This window comes from Rhinolophus hipposideros, assembly GCF_964194185.1.
Source record: "Rhinolophus hipposideros genome assembly, chromosome: 18".
Taxonomy (NCBI): domain Eukaryota; kingdom Metazoa; phylum Chordata; class Mammalia; order Chiroptera; family Rhinolophidae; genus Rhinolophus; species Rhinolophus hipposideros.
In genome coordinates this window covers 22,350,108-22,370,122 of record NC_138064.1, presented here as the reverse complement: position 1 = coordinate 22,370,122, position 20,015 = coordinate 22,350,108, and the positions used below count along the sequence as shown (strand labels likewise).

At 34.8% G+C, this 20,015-nt stretch overlaps 1 protein-coding gene across 1 annotated transcript in view; it reads left to right on the top strand.

The window, feature by feature from the left end:
• Positions 1-20,015, top strand: part of LRRC72 (leucine rich repeat containing 72) — a gene marked incomplete at both ends in the record, with an annotated part of 52,357 nt that extends 32,342 nt beyond the window's left edge. Inside the window, 6 exons of the mRNA XM_081079705.1 lie at positions 1,255-1,336; positions 2,445-2,555; positions 11,987-12,076; positions 13,012-13,164; positions 18,935-18,962; positions 19,850-20,015. Of these exons, the coding sequence (XP_080935831.1) occupies positions 1,255-1,336; positions 2,445-2,555; positions 11,987-12,076; positions 13,012-13,164; positions 18,935-18,962; positions 19,850-20,015 (630 nt within the window). The remainder of the gene's footprint in view (positions 1-1,254; positions 1,337-2,444; positions 2,556-11,986; positions 12,077-13,011; positions 13,165-18,934; positions 18,963-19,849) is intronic.

Sequence of the window (20,015 nt, the reverse complement as noted above, 5' to 3'; positions counted from 1 at the left end):
TGCCTGCCCTCGCTTGTCGATAGTGGCTGGTTGAGCTGTTCACACTTGGCCTGACCTGGCACAATGGCCTTCTGTGTCTATTCAGATTACAGTGTCTTCAGCTAAACTGAGGAAATCTGTTTACCAGGACAGTGAGCTGGAGTAAAGGGAGTGGTTCCTAGACTGGGTGGGGGATAAAGAAAGAGAGTTCAGAATTAGACCGTTGTTCAGGAGGTATGATTCAAAGTACTGCAGCAATGGAAGTTTCGAAAAGTAAAAAGTGGGTTAAAAGAGTGACAAGATGGCCTCGGGGTTTTTTTTTTGTTTGTTTGTTTTTGTTTTTGTTTTTTTTTTGTTTTGTTTTGTTTTTGAAAATTAATTTGGGGAAGGTATTCTATAATGTTGTGGAGATTTTGTTGGGTATCCGATGGGCATGCGTCCTGTTGGGGAGACCACCTCAGGGATGCTGTGGATACCTGATCATGGCATTGGACACCAGAGGCTGGACATTAATGAATGCCAACTATAATTTTATATATATAATGTGATGGTTCGGTGTGGGGTCGGAGGGATGGTGGATGGGGGGAGGGGGTTTCACAGTGTGAGGGATATGGATGATGAACGTCTAAGTATTACCTTGTTTTGTACACCTGAAACTAATAAATAAATAAATTTATGAAAAAAAAAAAAAAAAAAGAGTGAGAAGACAATAGTGAGATGCAAAGAGATCAAAGCAAGGTTTCAACACCTCTCTAGAGCAATGGAAATCTCCCGTGGTGGCCCCCTCAGGCATGGTTGCGTACATTTTGCTGCCTAGGACTGACCTTAGGCATCCTCAGAAGAAAAGGTATGCAGGCAAAGAGAAATCATGGCTCATTTACAGATGCAGAAATGGCCTCAGCATTATCTGAGGAGAGAGCCCTTGGCACATAATAGGCACTTGAAAATATGTGGTGGTGAATGAGTGATACATGGAAGCCAGACCCAGGGAGTCTATATGGAGCAGAATTGAATAAAATGTTGTTAGAGCAAAAGGTCTAGGCCCTTTTACAGAGGCTTTGAAAATCATGCAAGGGAGTTTGGTCTAGAGGTTTATATTAAGGTAGCTAAACACATCCTTTTCATCACACTGTCTTAAAAACTCATATTCCAGACCAAAAGCTCACAAATAATTATTAATAACAGCAAATGCCAAACTTCTATGGTCTATTATAATTATATATAGGCATATAGTTATTGTAGAAAGTAAACTGTTCTCTATCACTTATTTTTCAGCTCCATGGAATAACATTTCTAACCAGAAACTATTGTCTGACAGAACTGTATCTACACAACAATGCAATATTTGAAATAGAAGGTATGTCTTAAATTTTCTCTATTGATTGAATGAATTTTCAATTAAATAATAACTTTCAACTGCTCGTATGCAATTGCTAACAGCATGCAAAAATCTGTTTTAACATTTCTATTGAAACTATGTGATGCAACTGATTATTTTTTAATGTTCTTATATACATTTCATTTTAAGAAATATGCTTTTGATTATGGTTTTAATACAGTCTTGTGTCTTATTCAAAAAGTAAAAGAATCTTTTTTTAACATAGAAATGTTGCCATTCTACGGCACAGTTGAACACAACTGGATATTGTGGAAGCAAATTTTCACAATATTTGGGAGCATTCATCAATATAGCAACTTTATAAATAGTCTTAACTTTTTACTGGTCATAATTTTTACCAGCCAAATTCTTGTTTTCACTCTGAATTAGTTTTATATGTGCAACACTGTCTAAAATGACACTTTTAAAGCAGGTATAAAAATATGTGATGTACTATGATGAGGAAATATGAAGAGGTACAGCACAGAATATTTTTACTTAATATTATATATCATAGAATCAAAATATCATAAATTTTAAGATCCACCATCATTTCATGTACCACAAAGAAAGAAAATTTTGCCAATTAAACTATGATGTGGCTATCACAAAGACACAACCCACTTTCACTTATGTTAATAATGTGGGGAAATGTGCAATTTAGAATCAACAAAAACAATATGAATATTTGGCTTCACATTGTACAAAGAAAATATTTACTTAGGAGGGGATTGAATTGAATGAGTAATTATTCCCTCGATCGGCATTATAAATCTAAGTAACAGGCAAAACAAAACAAAACAAAGCAAAAAGAATAAAGAAAATACCCCTCCTACAATCAAACAGAAAAACCATTGCTACAGAAAAATGTAAAACAAAAACACTGGAGAGAAATCGACTCTACATTCCCACATCTCACTCAATTAATTAAATTCTTATGCTTTGTTCTATTCTTAGTGATAAATCACAATATTTGTTGATAATAATTCTTCCTTTCACCAGCTGTAATGTAGTCTTTGCTTTTGTTTAGTTAGTGTGTTTAATTGGCATTAAAAATGTTTAAAAACGTGTAAAAATTTGTTTTTAGGCCTGCACTGCCTGCCATCATTGCATATACTCCTGCTACACCACAATGAGTTAACAGGCATAGATGAAACAGTGAAGGAATTGAAGGGAATGCTAAATCTGAAGACGCTAAGTATTAATTTACACTTTTATATGGCCATAAGTTAAAATAGTCATAACACAGGACATGTGTGTATTTTTTAAATTTAAATCAGATCCATGCTTATAAATAAAATATGTAGATATTTCTAAAAACAAGACTGGATCTTATTTCTCTTTAAAACATTTTTGAAAGAACAACAGATAGGGGGAAAAATGGTTTTAGATGATGTGACACGCCAAACAGAAACAACAAAAGTGACAAAAGATGATTTACATATTTAAATCGGTGGTTTTGGTTTTTATCTGTAAAGTAAGTTTTAGACATGTTATATGATTCCATTTATATGGCATGTCCCGAATAGATACATCTATCAAGACAGCAACACTGAGAGGTAACTATTTTTAAGTAGATTAATGTTTTCCCAGTACTGGGGGTATAAAGGGACTGGGGAGTTATAGCTAAAGAATAAGGGATATGGGTTTTTTTCAGGGTGATGAAAATGTTCTAAAATTGACTGTGGTGATGGTTGCCCAATTCTGCAAATATGCTAAAAAACATGAATTGCATACTTAAAATGGCTGAATCAGGTCGTATATGAATTATATTAATAAAGCTGACACCAAAAAAAAAAGTTTTAATTGTTCATCAATTGGATGAACAGCAAACTTCATTCATGAATACTGAATCATACCCAGAAATGAACTGACCTCGGTAGTAGAAGAAAATGTGAGAAGGTTGGAAAAATAAATAATACACAGTTCCTACTCTCAATAAGCTTAGAGTATTGAAGGGTAAATAAACCCAGACACAACCGCAGTACAGGACAAATGGTTCTAGGTGTACCAAGGGAAAAGACGCTCAGATCAATGAGTGGGCTTTCAAACTTTAGAGTTTGGAGACTTCTTTATATAATGTCATGAAATGGATGTGGGTTTTTTTTCTATTCATTTTTTTATTCATTTCTCAGATTTGCCTGAGATAGGGTTTTGCATACATGTAAATTGGTGTTGTTGGCGGAGGTTCTAATCAGATCAATAAATTGAGAGTAAAGTTTTCATCTATTTTCTGTGTTAATCAGTTACATCTACTGTATTTAGGAGAAATGATTCATGTGCTTATAGGTGGATTCTTTAAAGCCAAATATTAATATTACACCAAGTTCATGGCAATTCCATGCTTATTTTTGAGACATGATAAGGTCTGTGAAAGACTCAGGATTGACCTGCATATTTGAATTACCTGGCCCTTCTGTGCTGAACAGATGCTTTCGTGATTAAAAGACTGGTTATGCTAGATCCGAAATTCTCACTTATCTTCATTTTTCTATAAAATGGGCTAATAGCTACCTCAGGATTGCTTCAAATATTAAGCTATTTCTATAAAACTTTTTTTTATAAAAAGTATTTCTTGACATTAATTCTATTTTGAAGTAGGAACAAAAATTGTTTTATTGTGAATTATGTAAATTAGATAACGAATTAAGATAGTGTAGAAATTATGCTAAGTAGTAAATAGATTACAAAATATAACTGACATTTTAAATAGTAATCATTATAATAGCATATTTCAATGTCTTTCATGTTGAGAAAATGCTTTCTCCCAATATTCGCATTTAAATCTTATAATAGGATTAGAATTTTTCCTTCATTAATGGTGAAAATGCAAGGCTCAGAGCTTTAACCAAACTGCTAAGGAATGTTGAAACTTAAACTCATGCCTTCTTCTTTTAGTAATCACTTATTTATTCATTCATTAAACATTTCTCATTTATTCATCCATTCAATAAATACTTATCATGTATTTACTATATTACTGTCTACTAGATGGGGCCATAAAAGTGAACAGGTGAAACCCTATCTGGACCTTTATGGAGCTTATAATTTTATAACTCTCAAGCTAAATATTTCTTAGAGAGCTGAAGGGGCTTGATGCAAAACTAATTGGATAATTTGCTAAATGTAAGAATGCAATCATTTAAGCAAACTTATTTTACAATGCAAAATTTGGAGGTTATCATCACCCCCATCATAGTCAGCAGGATTATGTGCCTGCCCCGGGGAGTGGAGTTTGAAACCCACCCCATGCCCCACTTGTCTGTCAAGTGCATATATGAACAAAGAATGGTGTCAGGCTTGAGTGCGGTGCAGCAGTGCCTCTTCTCGTTTTCTGAAAGGCTGTTAGGCCAACCCGGTAGTGTAATGTTCATATCATTACCTGTCACAACAGTTTAAGTGACCTCTACTTAAAATCATAGTGGTGTTATTCAAATTATATAACTATAATTGTTCCAACTGAAAATCTTATAGTGGGATCAATCTTTGAAATGGAGAAGATGCCGTGTCCATTTTTTTAAAAAAGAGCATTTTCTGAAAATTTTTGGTAGTAAATATGTACACTTTGAACCTTTGCCCCATTTAGGTTAAAGAAATTATGGGGGTGAATGTGTATTTACTAGACTATAAATAGTGCGATAATGCCCTCAGATTCAGTTTCTGTGAGCCCCATTTTCAATCACAGATTAGGTTCAGCTCATTAACTAAAATGAGAAGTCATGTATTTTGAAATGTTAAAATTTTTGTTTTCTCAAGTTCTAAAACCTTATAAAATGCTAAAGTGTTATTATTCCACTTCAATTACAAGTTCTTCAGAGAGTGAGAAAATTGCCTGGGGCTAAACCTCTAATCCATTTCAGCATTGCACCCTCCGATGGCATTTATGAGAATTGCCAAGAGATTGCCCAGGAGACACATGGCTTGGAGCTTCAGGGAGGCCTAAAACCAGCTGCAGAGTGTGAGGTCCTGGAAACTGGAATTCTGGACTTCCAGGCTGACTCACAAGGGCCCCACCTCTTCTCTCCAGGCAGTCTACCTTTCCACACCCTCCTCCTTCTCCATTTTTCTCTTCCCTTCCTCTTTCTACATCAGGATCTACATACGTCAAAAGACTACTTTGTGGATGATGACTTTCACTAACCTTCAGTCTCCCTGCCTCTTTCCCAGCACAGAGGGAAAAACACCACCAATAACAGCAACAAAATGCTTAACACTTTCCTGCTCCTAAACGTTTATTCTCCTCATTTCTTTCAAATGTTCTCTATGTTTCATTAATCTCCATTATGGGAAAATAGACTGAAACTCCTACATCCCACAATTTTTAGGAGTTACTCCTTGCAGAGCTACAAGGATTCACCATTGAAGACAAGGAGTATCCCTTTCAAGAGAGGGTCTTCATGTTCTACAGGTTCTGCCTTTAAACATTTTCTGCCTTTCCTCATTGGGCCACAGGCCATTGCTGATGGAAAACAGTCAGGGAGTTCAGAGAGATGCAAAGAGATCAGAGTGAGACTATGATCTCAGTGGTCTCTTCATTTGAACTTCTTTACCTGGAATACCCCTCGAGGTGGGACCACCCCTCTGAAACTACAAAATGGAACAATCCATCCAATAAAAATGACCAACTGGGTCTTTCACTGCGGTTTGTCCTGAAAAAGACAATATTCTAACCCCTCCACTCTCTTCATACCCTGCTTCAGTCCAGGTTTGCCTTTTAAAAATCAGGGATGATTTCCACATTCAATACAGGGATGTGGTATACAGTGGCCCACAGATTTTAGTTACAACACGATGGTGATCAGTGTGGAGATGCCGGCCTTTCTAAGTAACCTTGAGCCAGAACCTCAAAATCTTCCTGATTATTGACATCTGAACTTCCTTCCACGGGCTGTTCTGCATAGGCACAGACTCTAACTGTTAATGGGTATATTGGTACATTATTAATTCCATCAACTTTCTTCAAAGGTGGTCTTAAAAACATTTAGGCTCATTTAAATAATTTTAAATTTTGCTTTAAAGTTGTAAAAAAAAAATAACTGGAGCCAATTATTTAGATGATTGTGGTTTTTTTTTTTCCCTCTCTCTTCTGTTTTCAATAATGAGTAGATTCACACATGTGACTCATGTAACTCAAGCTTGTGCAGTAAGGTAGTAGAGACATTTTGATATATTATTGGGTAAATGTAAATTGCTTAGACTCAGAATCCCAAATTAAGATAAGCAAGACAGTGCTGGCGCCACTGAGGTGTACTCTTTAAGTAGCCTAGAGGGAAGGTGGATTAAATAGTATTAACCGATTGAAAGTGAAAGTGTAAGCATTTTCGCCTCATAGTTTCTAAAGGAATGTACCTATACATCATGGAAGGCTTTTAGAACTTTCAGACACAGGAAACCAGTTTCATATCTTAGAAACTTAATTTATGGTAATTTTAGTAGCATCAATCCAAAACTCATAAATCCAAATGTGAAATGCTTGATAGTATGGAAGGGAAAAAAAAGACAGTTAAAAATAAGATTGCTTCCTTCTAAACTTTAAGAGCCAGGGGAAAAAAAAGCAAATAATAAAGATGAACTGCCTTAAGTGAATAATAATAAAGATGAAATGCCTTTCAAATTATTTAATTCTATTTATGTTTTAAGTTAATTTAGACAGAGGCTGGGCTTAATAGCCTAGTTTTCAGACTTGTTGTCACTTACATTTTACTTTACGATGAAAGGAATGTTGAACCATACTAAGCATATTGGTTTTCAGTATTGAGACATCTTAATAAGTAATGTAATAGTAGTAAATCCAAATTGGATGTTTTGTTTAGCTGAAGCTAGCAGGTTTTTGTTGTTGTTGTTGTTGTTTTTAACTTACATAAAGATGTTACTTAGCTAAGCACTAGGAGAAAAAGCCAAGAAAAAAAAGTAGTAATACTCTCAGAGGGAAAAGAAAATATGAAGGGTATACCAAAAATAAATGCCACTGAAAGATATCAGTACATTTTCCATTAACATCATATGCAAAGGCAGACTCTACTCCCAGCTGCTATAATGTATGATAGTGTTATGATGTGTCAGATGTGATTCTCCAGGATAGTAACCACAGAACAGACTTCTGCGCTAAAGAATTTGTGACTTTTTCTCCCTCCTAAAGTCTCATTAGAAACAATTGTGTTTGCTTTTATATCCTTCAAGGGTGTCCTTTTCTCTTTCTGGCTCAAACTACAATGCATGATCCCCGTGGATCGTTTTAAATCTGTCCTTATTATTGATTAATATAAATTCATTCTATTCCCTGTCCTGTAGCTATAATTATTTGTTACTGCTTTAAATTCCTTCTCTTTTGAGCTTAACATTCAAACCACTTTTGTCCTTACTTAGAAATCTTGAAAAATATCCATTTCATTTTTTCCTCTAATTTCCCCCAATGCATACATATATCCTTTCTTTTAAAGTTCTTTGTTGATCCTGGCTCTACATTTTCTGTTCTATTTTTTAAATATTTTTATAAAATGTAGCTGACATACAATATTATATTAGTTTCATGTGTGCATCATAGTTATTCAACAGTAGCTACCTAGCACTATACATAGTTATTACCCTATTATTGCTTACATTCCCTATGCTTAAATTTACATCCCCATGATTATTTTTAACTACCAATTCTTTACCCTTTTCACCCTACCTCCAACCCCCCTTCCACCTATCACCCTGATAGATCTACTACCCATCTGACACCATACATAGTTAATACAATATTATTGACTATATTCCTATGCTATACCCTGCATCCCCATGACTACTTTGTAACAACCTATTTGTACTTCTTAATCCCTTCCCCATTCTCATTCACCTCCAACCCCCTCCCATCTGGGAACCATCAAAATGTCCTCTGTATCTACCGTGTTTCCCTGAAAGTAAGACCTAGCCAGACCATCAGCTCTAATGCGTCTTTTGGAGCAAAAATTAATATCAAACCTGGTCTTATTTTAATAAAATATAAGACCTAGTATGATATGACATGATATGATATGATATGATATGATATGATATGATATGATATGATATGATACCAGGTCTTACATTAATTTTTGCTCCAAAAGACTTATTAGAGCTGATGGTCCAGCTAGGTCTTATTTCCCGGGAAACACTGTATGAGTTTGTTTCTGTCTCATTTGTTTATTTTGTTACTTAGAGTCCACTTATAAGTGAAATGATATGACATTTGTCTTTAGCTATCTGACTTACTACATTCAGGACAATACCCTCTAGGTCTATACATGCTGTCATAGATGGCAAGATTTCATTCTTTTTTATGGCTGAGTAATATTCCATTGTTTATATTTACCACCTCTTCTTTAGTCTTTCATCCATTCAGGGACACCCAGCTTGCCTTTATATCTTGGCTATTGTAAATAATACTGCAATGAAAATATGGATGAGGATGTCCCTGTGAAGCAGTGTTTTGGGCTTCTTCAGATAAATACCCAGAAGTGGGATAATCAGACCCTTCTTCGTCTTTTGTTATAGCCTTTGATTTAAAGTCTATTTTGCCTGGTATTATTATTGCTACCTAGCTTTTTGTTTGTTTGTTTGTTTCCATTTTCATGAAATATCTTCTTCCATCCCTTTACTTCCAATCTGTGTGTGTCTATCCGAAGTGAGTCTGTTGTAGGCAGCATATGTATGGGTCTTGTTTTCCTATCCATTCAGCCCTCCATCTTTTGATTGGAGCATTGAATCCATTTACATTGAAAGTAATTGTTGATAGATGTGTACTTATTGCCACTTTATTATTCATATATATATATATATTTTTCCATCTTAAATAAGTCCCTCTAAGATTCCTTGTAACTCATTTGGTGGTGATGGATTCCTTTAGCTCTTTCTTGTCTGGGATGCTCTTTACCTGTCCTTCCATTCTTTACCTGTCCTTCCAATGATAGCTGTGTTGGGTAGAGTAATCTTGGTTGTAGGTCCTTACTTTTCATCATTTTGAATATTTCCTGCCAATCCCTTCTTGCCTGTAAAGTTTCTGTTGAAAAATCAGCTGATAGTATTATGGGAGCTCCCTTGTAGGCCACTAATGTGCTTTTCTCTTGCTCCTTTTAAGATTCTTTCTTTGTCTTTAACCTTTGACATTTCAATTTTGATGTGTCTTGACGTGGGTCTTTTTGGGTACATCTTGTTTGGGACTCTCTATGTTTCCTGGGTGGGAATATCCATTTCCTTCACCAGGTTAGGGAAGTTTTCTGTCATTATTTCTTTAAATAGGTTTTCAGTTACTTGCTGTCTATCTTCTCCTTCTGGTACCCCTATGATGTGAATGTTGGTATGCTTCATATTGTCCCAGAGGCCCCTTAAACTGTTCTCATTTTTTTGAATTCTTTTTTCTTTTTGCTGTTTGGATTGGGTGTTTTCTGCTACCTTATCTTCACTGATTCAGTCCTCTGCTTCATCTAATGTACCATTGATTCTCTGTAATGTATTCTTCATTTCCATTATTGTATTCTTTGTTTCCGACTGATTCATTTTTATGTTTTATCTCTATTTTTATGTTTCCTGTCTCTTTGTTGAAGTTCTCTCTGAGGTCATTGAGCATCCTTATAACCCATGTTTTGAACTCTGCATCTGGTAGATTGCTTGTCTCCTTTTGTTTCATTCTTTTTCTGGAGCTTTGTTCTGTTCTTTTATTTGGGATATGTTTCTTTGTCTCCCCATTTTGGCTGTTTCCATGTATTAGGTAAGGCTGAAATGTCTCCAAGTTTTAGTAGAATGGCCTTATGTAGTAGTTGTGCTGTGGGGTGCAGTCTTCCAGGTCACCTGAGCCACGCACTCCAGTTGTGTCCCTTGTGTGGGTTGTGTGTGTCCTCCTGTTGTAGGTGAACCTTGGTTGCTCTTTGCACATCATTGGGATGGAGGGGAGGGAGATTGACCTTTGGGCTCATTGGTTGTGAGGTACATTTTCTTTTATGCATTTTTTCAGTCTTAAAACATTCTTTTTTCATTGTGGTTTATTTCATATTTATTTATTATTTATTTATTTATTTTTATTAGTTTCAGGTATACAAAACAACATAATGATTAGAACATTTACACCCCTCTCAAATTGATAACCCCTGCAAGTCTACTACCCCTCTGACATCATACATAGCTATTACAATACCATTGACTATATTCCCTACAGTCTTAAAGCTTTTGTTTATGATGCACCAGGTGTCTTCCATTGCCTGCTTTAAATTCCTCTAACACTCATGATTTCCACAAGGAATAGTTATATATAATGATTTTATTGGCCAGAAAAGTTTGTATTTATACAACAAATATCATAATGTTTTATTACCTACAGAGAAAACATTCAGATGATTAACTTTTTCAGTTTTTATCTAAATAGTTTGTTGTCTTTTAAGCATGCCCCCCCCATCTTTAGAAAACATTCAGATGATTAACTTTTTCAGTTTTTATCTAAATACTTTGTTGTCTTTTAAGCATGCCCCCCCCCCTTCCTTAGGTTTGCAAACAGTTCCTTATAAATATTAGTCAGTTTTCTGGGTTTCTAATGCTTAATATTTTCATGGTTTTATCAAGCCTGTTTGTATTTTGTAGTCAAATGATACAGCAGTACCCCTAAATTTAACATGTACTTTAAAAGAGCCTCATTGTTGATTGAGAATGATGTAGCTGTACAATATCTGTAGCTCTTTCTGCTACTGCCATCTAGTGGTTCTCCTCACTAGCTGTATATTTCAGAAGTATCTTTTAGAAATTACATGCGGAATCAAATAGCTAAAGATATCTAACTAGAACTTATAAGGTGTGTTTTTTTTCACATTGTATTGGAAAAACCCTGTTTGATATTATCTGAGGAAGAATAGGGAAAATGTGTTACCGGTTCCATGAATATAAAACCCTCACAACTTGTAATTGAGTGTTCTTTAAAATGTCCTACATACTGAAGCCTAAGGGATGTGACATCAGAATTTCCAGGAGCTCTTCTACATCCACATACCTCCCACCTCCACCCACTATATGAGCCAGCGTGGTTCAATAGGTGTCCCTGGCCAGAGGTAGATATCCACACCGGCTCGGCCCTGCCCCTGTTGAGACCTGAAACTGCTACTGACATTTACATATTTTGAACTATGCACAATGGTGTGAAGTGGGAGAAAAAAACTGTTAGAACAGAGTACCATACCTCTGTCCTTCTTCACACAGGCGACCTGTGACCTGTGAGACTGGAAGAAGAGAACCAAGAGAATGAATACTTTAATATAGAGCAGCATCAAGACCCCTCATAAAAGCTATTATCTAGTTCTTCCTTTACTAATTAACTTATGGACGTGTTAAATATTTCTCATTTGTGGCAGATTTCGGTTGATGATATGTCCCCAGCACCCAGCACAGTTCCTGGTAGATAGAAAGCACTCAGAAAGTATTTGTGGCATGAATGAATTTAATAAATAGGAAAAGTAAGTGCTGCTCTGAATAAGTAAGGGTTTGGTGAGGCTGTTGGTTTGATCTATGAAGCAGAGCTTTACATGTCCTTGTGTTTTATATTAATCATGTAATTTTCCATATTTTTTCAAGTGATAAGTGAAACTAATTTTGAAATCTGACATCTTAATTTTAATTCTTTCTTTGCAGGTCTCTACCAAAACCCTTTTTGCCAATATAACCTGTACCGTTTATATACAATCTACCACCTTCCAGGAGTAGAGGTGCTTGACGGAAATCGTAAGCACACCTCTTTCTTGCAGATAAATATTTGAGAGAAAGTCTTATAACCCAGTGGTTTAGAAATGTTGAATATCTTTGAAAATTATTTTCTTAGTAAATGAAAGTTTTAGTATTATTTTTGAAATTCTTGCTCTATGAAATTTGTTCTACTTTAAAGATGTATGCCTCTTGACCACTCTAATTCAGCATGAGAATAGCTCTCCTTCTGATACTGATTTTGACATATAAAGTGTTGAATGCCAAATCATTGAATTCCTGATACCTTAATTTCTTATTTCATCAAAAATGAGAGCATTGGACTAAATTTCTTAAGGTCTATTTAAGTTTTAAAAATCATATTCTTTAAAACTCTCTCTCTCTCTCTCTCTCTCTCTCTCTCTCTCTCTCTCTCTCTCTCTCTGTGTGTGTGTGTGTGTGTGTGTGTATGAATCAGTAAGTCTGATTCATATAAGCCATAAAAACAATCAACTTCAGTGCACTACATTTTACATTTTTGGAGGACTGTTTTACCTCCAAGGGCTTTATTACCCAATCTATCCACTTGTCTTTCTATCTCTAGGTTTGAACATTCTTAATAATGTATTATTGAGTACCTTCTTAATGAGGATATATCAAAACCTGAGTTTATACCTCCTCCTCCTCACAGCCTTGAGGAAATGAGGGATGTGTCATAGCTGTGATTTAAGTCCTCCATGGTGAGGTGTCAGAAAGAGTCTGTGAGGCATTAGGATTGATCTGTGTCTGTGACCTGAGGGGCATATATCGAGTACTTGTAAAATTATGGAAGTAACTGTGATAGCTCTTCTTAAATTCATTTTGACAGAATGTTACATAATTCAAATAAATACATTTTTGAATGGGTTCAATTCTGTTTTGAATCACTCTGGTTATTTATAAAGCTATGCAATAACGTTACTTTTTGCATTGATCAGAAGTTACAGAAAAAGAAAGAAGATCAATGATTACCATTTTTAACCACAAAAAGGCTCATATTGTTCAATCAATTTCATTTGGAAGAAAAGTAGATGCCTCATGGGATCCTAGATCACCATTTAAGCAAAAACGAGCCCAGAGAGAACCTCCAGGTATTTTGAAAAAAGAAAAAAAGTGAAATAAAAACTTATCAAACTTTTTGGTAATTTGATAATGACTGCAACAATTTATAATAAGCTAAGTACCTACATAGTGAAATAAGTACTTTCAATTTTATCAGTCTAATGAAATTGACATGCAATTATATGTGTGTGTGTGTGTGTGTGTGTGTGTGTGTGTAGAAATTGGATAATAATAATGAGATGTTACATTAAAGTCCTTACCCCAATATGTAGCAAAATAGAAAGGGGTCAGTAAATAAGCTATAGTTGTTATTATACTATTATCACTGGAGCATTTTGCCAATTAAGGCTGTACATTTTTAATAATACGGAACAAATATTAAGAAGACATAAAGATTGTTTGCCATTTTTCCACGCAGGAAAAAGCACTGTTAATATCTTGGTCATTATATACAAGTATAACTTGAATATCTTCAGATGTTTCATTAATTAGAATTAATTTCTTGTATGTAACAGAAATCCAACTACAGTGACTTAAGCAAGTAGAGGTTTATTTTTCTCACATTGTAAAGGGTAAAGGGAAAGGGTACAAAGGGTACAAAGGGTACAAAGGTGTCCAGGGTTAGTGTAAAGTTATTGATGTCATCAGTTTTCAGGAATACACCTATATTTTGTTCTGCTATTGTTAGTGTGTTTTGTGGATACAATGTGGCTGCTGTATCATCAGGCGTCACAAAGAAGGATTTAAAAAAGATACAAAGACAAAAGTCTTTTCCACATGACACTTTGCAAGCATGTGTTTAAAAATGAAAATACATTCTAGAATAGATTTTCTAGAAGCAAAGGGAAAAATATTAAGTTGGAAAATAATTTTGAAGAAATTACCCAGAATGCAACAGAGAAAGCAAGAAACAGAAAATATTAATTAGCTGTTGAGACAAGGAGACATTAGAAAGATAAGGTCCAATATAAGTTTAGTAATCCTGAAGGAAAATAATACAGAAATTGGACAGAAGGTGATGTTTCAAGTAATGATGGCTGGGAATTTTCCAAAATTGATAATGATATGAATCTTTAAATTCACCAAAATTAATCCAAAGTCATAAAAGACTTAACAACAAAAATCCATACCAAAGCAAAATAATCTTAAAATAGAGAGAAAATGTAAATTTACCTACAAAAGTGTAATTTATAGTTTCACAATAAACTCCCCAACTGCAATTATGGAAGTCAGAAGACAATAATCTAATGCCTTTAAAATGCTAAGGAAAAGTAATAGTCAACCAAGAATTTTACAATCAGCTAAGTTATTATTTAAGAATAAGCAAAAGAAGAAAAAAATGAGGCCAAAAAATCAAGACTTTTCCCTTAACTTTTTATTGTGAGATTTTTCTAACATAGAAAAAGTTGGAAGAATATTAAACACCTGTATGTGCTCATTCAATAATAATATTCTGCTATATTTGCCACCCTCAATATGAGGTTTTGCCTAATATAAATTGGAAAACATAAAATATTGCTGAACAATTTAAATACTTCAGTAGCAGACATCATGACATTTCACTCCTAAATAATTTAGCCTGTAAATTTTAAAATGACATTCTCCTTTATAGCCACAATTCCATTATCACATCTAAGCAAAATAACTTGTTTATATTATTGAATATTTAACCCATATTCAAATTATCCCGGTTGTTCCAAGATGGCTTCCATCGTTGCTTGTCAACCCAGAATCCAGTCAATATTCATAATTACATTTGGTTGTTATGGCTCCTTTAATTTCTTTTAATTTAGAATAGATGCCCGAATTGCTTCCATGGCTTTTTGAAGGGACTGGGCCAATTGTATTGTAGAATGCCTCAATTTGTATGAATGTTTCCACAAAGTGTCATTTAACTTGTTCTTTTACTCCTGTGTGTTCCATAGAATAGAAGTAATGTCTGGAGGACATGTTCTGGATGCAGAAGAGTATAGAGTAGGGGAGTGGTACTCCAAGTGTGGTCCCCAAACCACCAGCAGCAGCAGCAACAGCATTGCTTAGTAATTTATTAGAAATGCCCATTCTTGCCCCAAACACTATCTACCACATAAAAACTCAAAGGTGGGACCCAGGAAGCCATGTTTTAACAAGCCTTTCAGGTGATTCTGTGCATTCTCCTGTGAGAGGACAACCACTGTCGAGGCAAAAGCGCAAGCTTTGGGATCAGATTCCCCTGGGTTTAAACACCGGCTTTGCTAGCAAGTACACGTTTTATTTGGGACATTCATTTGCTTCAGCTTTCTGATTTTTCAAACAGGGATAATGTCTTCCTCTGGCTTTCAGGATGCTTACTATGTAAAACATTGCACCACCTGATCTGACACATTATCAAGTGCATGATAAGTTGAATTGTTCTATCTAATCAAGGCCACTTCCTTGATTTTTCTTTTACTTCATCTAACAGCTCATGTCCACACTGAATGTGACTGGATTATTGGGGAAAAGCCATTCTGTGGTAGAAAAGGAATTTCTGGATAGAACATCTTCACTTTCAAAAAAGAGCTAATGCACCCAATAACAAGCAATAAAAGGCCGCTCCCCCGGTGTTTTTCAGAGCTATTATTATTACAGGTGTGAGGAGGACAGCTGGTCACTGCCTTTAGTGCTTTACATTTCTTTTGTGGAAACAGATTGCTTTTTCATGTCTAACCTCCAAAAACAAAACAGAGTAAGAAAGAATAGGGAGAGTATATTATTATATTGGGAAGTTTTTCTTCTGAATTCACTTTCTGATTTATAGACATAAGACTATATATAGTCTTCCTAAAAATTGGCAGCACAACTCTAGTCAATCTACCTATATTCTAAAAACCAAACATTTATAATGAAACTATTAAATAGAATGAAACCATTATGCAAATTTTAAAAATGTGTCCCTTATAATTTAGTTTCTATATTTATTTTGATTTAAATTGTATCTTCTTATGACATGCATATTTAGGACTCTGAATTATTTTACTGGAAAGAGAATATACTTGGAAATGTTTATAGGCAATTGTAACACCACATTTTGATTTTATTATCCTCAACCCTTCACTGAGATAGAAACTAGTCATACTTCAAATAGAAAAGCAAGGTCAATTTAACGTTTCTTCAAATCCCAGCTTTCTGTCCGTATTAAAGAGGTGTGGTTAAAAGGCATATACCTATTTCCATTAATGTCTTTGGTTCTTATTGCTTGATAACCAATATTCTCAGAACCAAAACTCTTTGGGCTTTCATATGACTTTAAGGAAAAAGACATTTGCAGATTTCACACGAATTGCCTAAATTGGAAAGCCATTAAGGGTTACTTAAAATAGATGAAAATATTAATAAACTTTTAAAATGTCTACTAGTACAAAAGTGGAACTGCTGGATTTCCATCATGTTTGCTTCTCTCCCCCAAACAAGACAGAAGAACTGCAGGTGCTGAGATCAGGCTGAGGGATAGTATCCCAGAGCCTGGATCTGGCAGCTGAGACATGTACTACTCAGGCACAGAGAAGAAGGAAAATCAGGCAGACCATTCAACAAATGGCCGTTCACTATAGTGAGCCAATCCAGGTACAAGGCAACAGGACAGAATCCAGATAAAACAGAAAATTAAAAGTTTTGAGCTAGGGGGAAGGCTCAGGAAGCCAGGCCTTGAAGACATTTGTGATTCTGGGCAGCAATGACACCAGACACACCCAGGAAAGTAAATACTAAGTGCTACTTATGCATGAAGGCTCAGATAGGTGACTGAGGTCAATGGGTCTGGAGAATGGTTGACAACTGAGAAAGGTATGCAGAATCAGAAGGATTTGTGAAGGCAAAAATCAGCAGTCAGCAAACCTTCCTTGTAGACATTATTTACATAGAAATCAATGACTGGGGCCCCTGAAATTATGCTATGTAGTTGTCCTGGGCCAAAGACTATCTTATAAAGAAGATATCAAATGCAAAATAAAGTCCAGAGAGATTAAATATCTAAATGTAAATGAATTGAAAAGTGTTAGAAAAAAAATACCTTTATAATCCCAAGGTGAAGAAGGCCAGTCAAACCCTTACAACAAATCCCAGAGGCATAAAAATAAAATGTTGACAGATTTAACTACAATGAAACCATTGTATATAATGAAAACCATTATATAATATAGGAACCAAATTACAGACACAATTGGAAGAAATGTTTGCGGTATGCACAATAGGCAAAAGTTAATGCCCATTATGTTAAACGGCTCCTATAAATTAATTTGAAAACATCAAATAGAAAATGTGACAAAAACTGTAGACAAAACATTTATAGAAGGAAATATGGTGTCGAATGATCAGCCTCACTAGTGAGCAAATAAATGCAGTTTAAACAATGAGATACCATTTTCATTCAGCAGGTAGGTAAAAGTTAAACGCGTTGGTGAAGATGAGGGCAGAAAAGAGCAACTTACATATTCCTGATGGGGTGTAAACTGGTTCAACTTTCTTGGAAGACCACATGGCAATATGACAGTATCCATCAATATGTAAAATGTGCACACCATTCAGCACAGCAATTAAATGTGAAAGGTCTCTCCAACAAAAGTATTTGCACACATATGAGACAAAGTATATGTATGAAGCTGCTCATTGAAACATTTTTTTGTAATAGAAAAAATAGTGGAAGCAATCTGGTCATTCATAGGAGAAAGTTAAATTATGACATATTCATACGATGTAAACTATTGCATTATAGAATTGTTCCATGACATATATTGAGTATGAAAAATACATCATGGAGAGTTATGATAAAATTGGAATTGGGTCAATGAACAAATCTTTGTGTATATGTATGTGTGGGAATACACACGTGTGTATGCCCATAGTGGGCTGGAAGCCTACGTACAAAACTCTTAATAGTGATACTTCTGATAAGAGGAGCTGGAAAGGGAGATTTGACTTTTTTACTCTTTTCTTATTTATATTCATTATAAGCAAAATGGTGCTTTTTATCATTAAAAATGTAGAAATAGAGTGCCTGGGGAGATCAGAAAAGGCATGGGAGACTTAGGTCAGCCACCTGTGGAGGGAAGGATGCCATGAACCCCTCTAGTTAGGCAGAGGCTGTGTGCTCCCTGCTGCTTGTGGATTGGCAAAAGCTCACATGTGGGCTTTGGTGGCCTAACAGGTGCTGGTACATTCCATCTCTAGTCTGGCACTAGGCCTTCTGGAGAGGAATAAACAAAGCAGTGACAGTCTCTAAAAGACACCATAAGAAATCCAAGCTTTGAGGACTAGCCTTTGAGCTCCAAAGCTAGGGAAGATGTAGATTCTTGTGATCTAGGATTTGTTTATTCCATTTCTTTGAAGTTAATGCCAAGAATCCAAATGGTTTAAACTGACCTAAATATTTGTCCCCATTTGGTCTATTATTCCATTTATAGATACATGTGCCTATCTGGAAAAAAAAAAGGATCAGTTTCTGCACATGAGATGCAATATCTTAATTATAAAAATTCCCACTTGAATTCCATTGGTAACTAAATTGATTAAGCATTCTGTTCTCAGAGTTTGAGATGTGTCTTGTATTAAAGAATTGGCCTCAAAACCTAAGACAAACTTAAGGCACTACATCTAAAAGAAAATTTCAATTTGGGGTTAAGTGTCAAGGCTTTTCTGATGGATTGAACTATTCATCTAAACGCTTGCTTGAAAATCAGACTTATGCTCTAGACTTCTTTCCTTTACAGCATTGTTCAATTGTTTTAAAATGCTGAATAAACATTTGAAAAATACTAATTTAGAAATATATATTTTTTTCAGATTTTGGATTTGCAAATAATGTAGACAAGTAAGTGATTTTTTAAAACTTTACTTGTAGTATCAGATTATTTCATAATTGTGTTCACCCCCTAAATTATTCCCACTTTCCCAAGTAGATTTTAGTAAGTTAAAAAATGACTAACTCTTCAATAGGAAAAATTGCTATATCTTTCTGTGATAAATGAGTTCAAACTATGTATTCATATTTGACATATTTAAGTTTTTAATAGTATAACCTGCAATAAATGAAAATGTGATTTGATGCACAAAAAAATAAAACTTAAGAATTATTAGCTATTACAAATGAGGGTCTTTACCTTCCTTGTTTACTGTTCGCAATATGCCCAGTGAGAGCAATTGTTAACATTTTATATTCACTGGGATTTACATTTTCAAAAGCAAATACTTCATTAAACCATGAAAAACATTTGAAATTCATGAATATTGATGAATTTAAAAACAATTGTTCTCTTTTAATTTTGCACTTAGGAATTTTTTCTTTGCATTCAGTGTTGAAAAATATTATCCCCATTTATAAAATATGGCATAATGTACTAAAATAATAACTTCCCAACAAAATGTGTGTAAGATACTAATATGCATATGAGATCTAGAAATATTTTAATCATTTCATTTAACACTGGTTTAAAACATGAATGCATGAATGTGTGAGACCTAAACTGTACTAGCTGATCCCACATATGGTCAAAACTCTATTCTTAAAATAAACTATATGTACAATAAAAATAGTGTTCCATATCCTGAAAATCACTTGTCATTAGAGCCCAAAAGTTATTTGTTAGTGTTACTATACTACAAATAATGAAGAGAAATAGGATACTGAGTCATTTAAGTTAAAAATGAATTTTGGCCTAATTGATTTTTTTCCCCCTGACATAATTGCCACTTTTGCAGAATTGTGTTTGATGACCCAGAAGATGCTGTTTTTCTAAGATCCATGAAGAGATCAGTGATGGCTATTACCTCTCTGAACTGGGATACAGTGCCAACACGAGAGGAAAAATACCTTGAAGAGAAAGGGACACAACCTGCTCAAATGCTCACAGTTATACTGAGATAA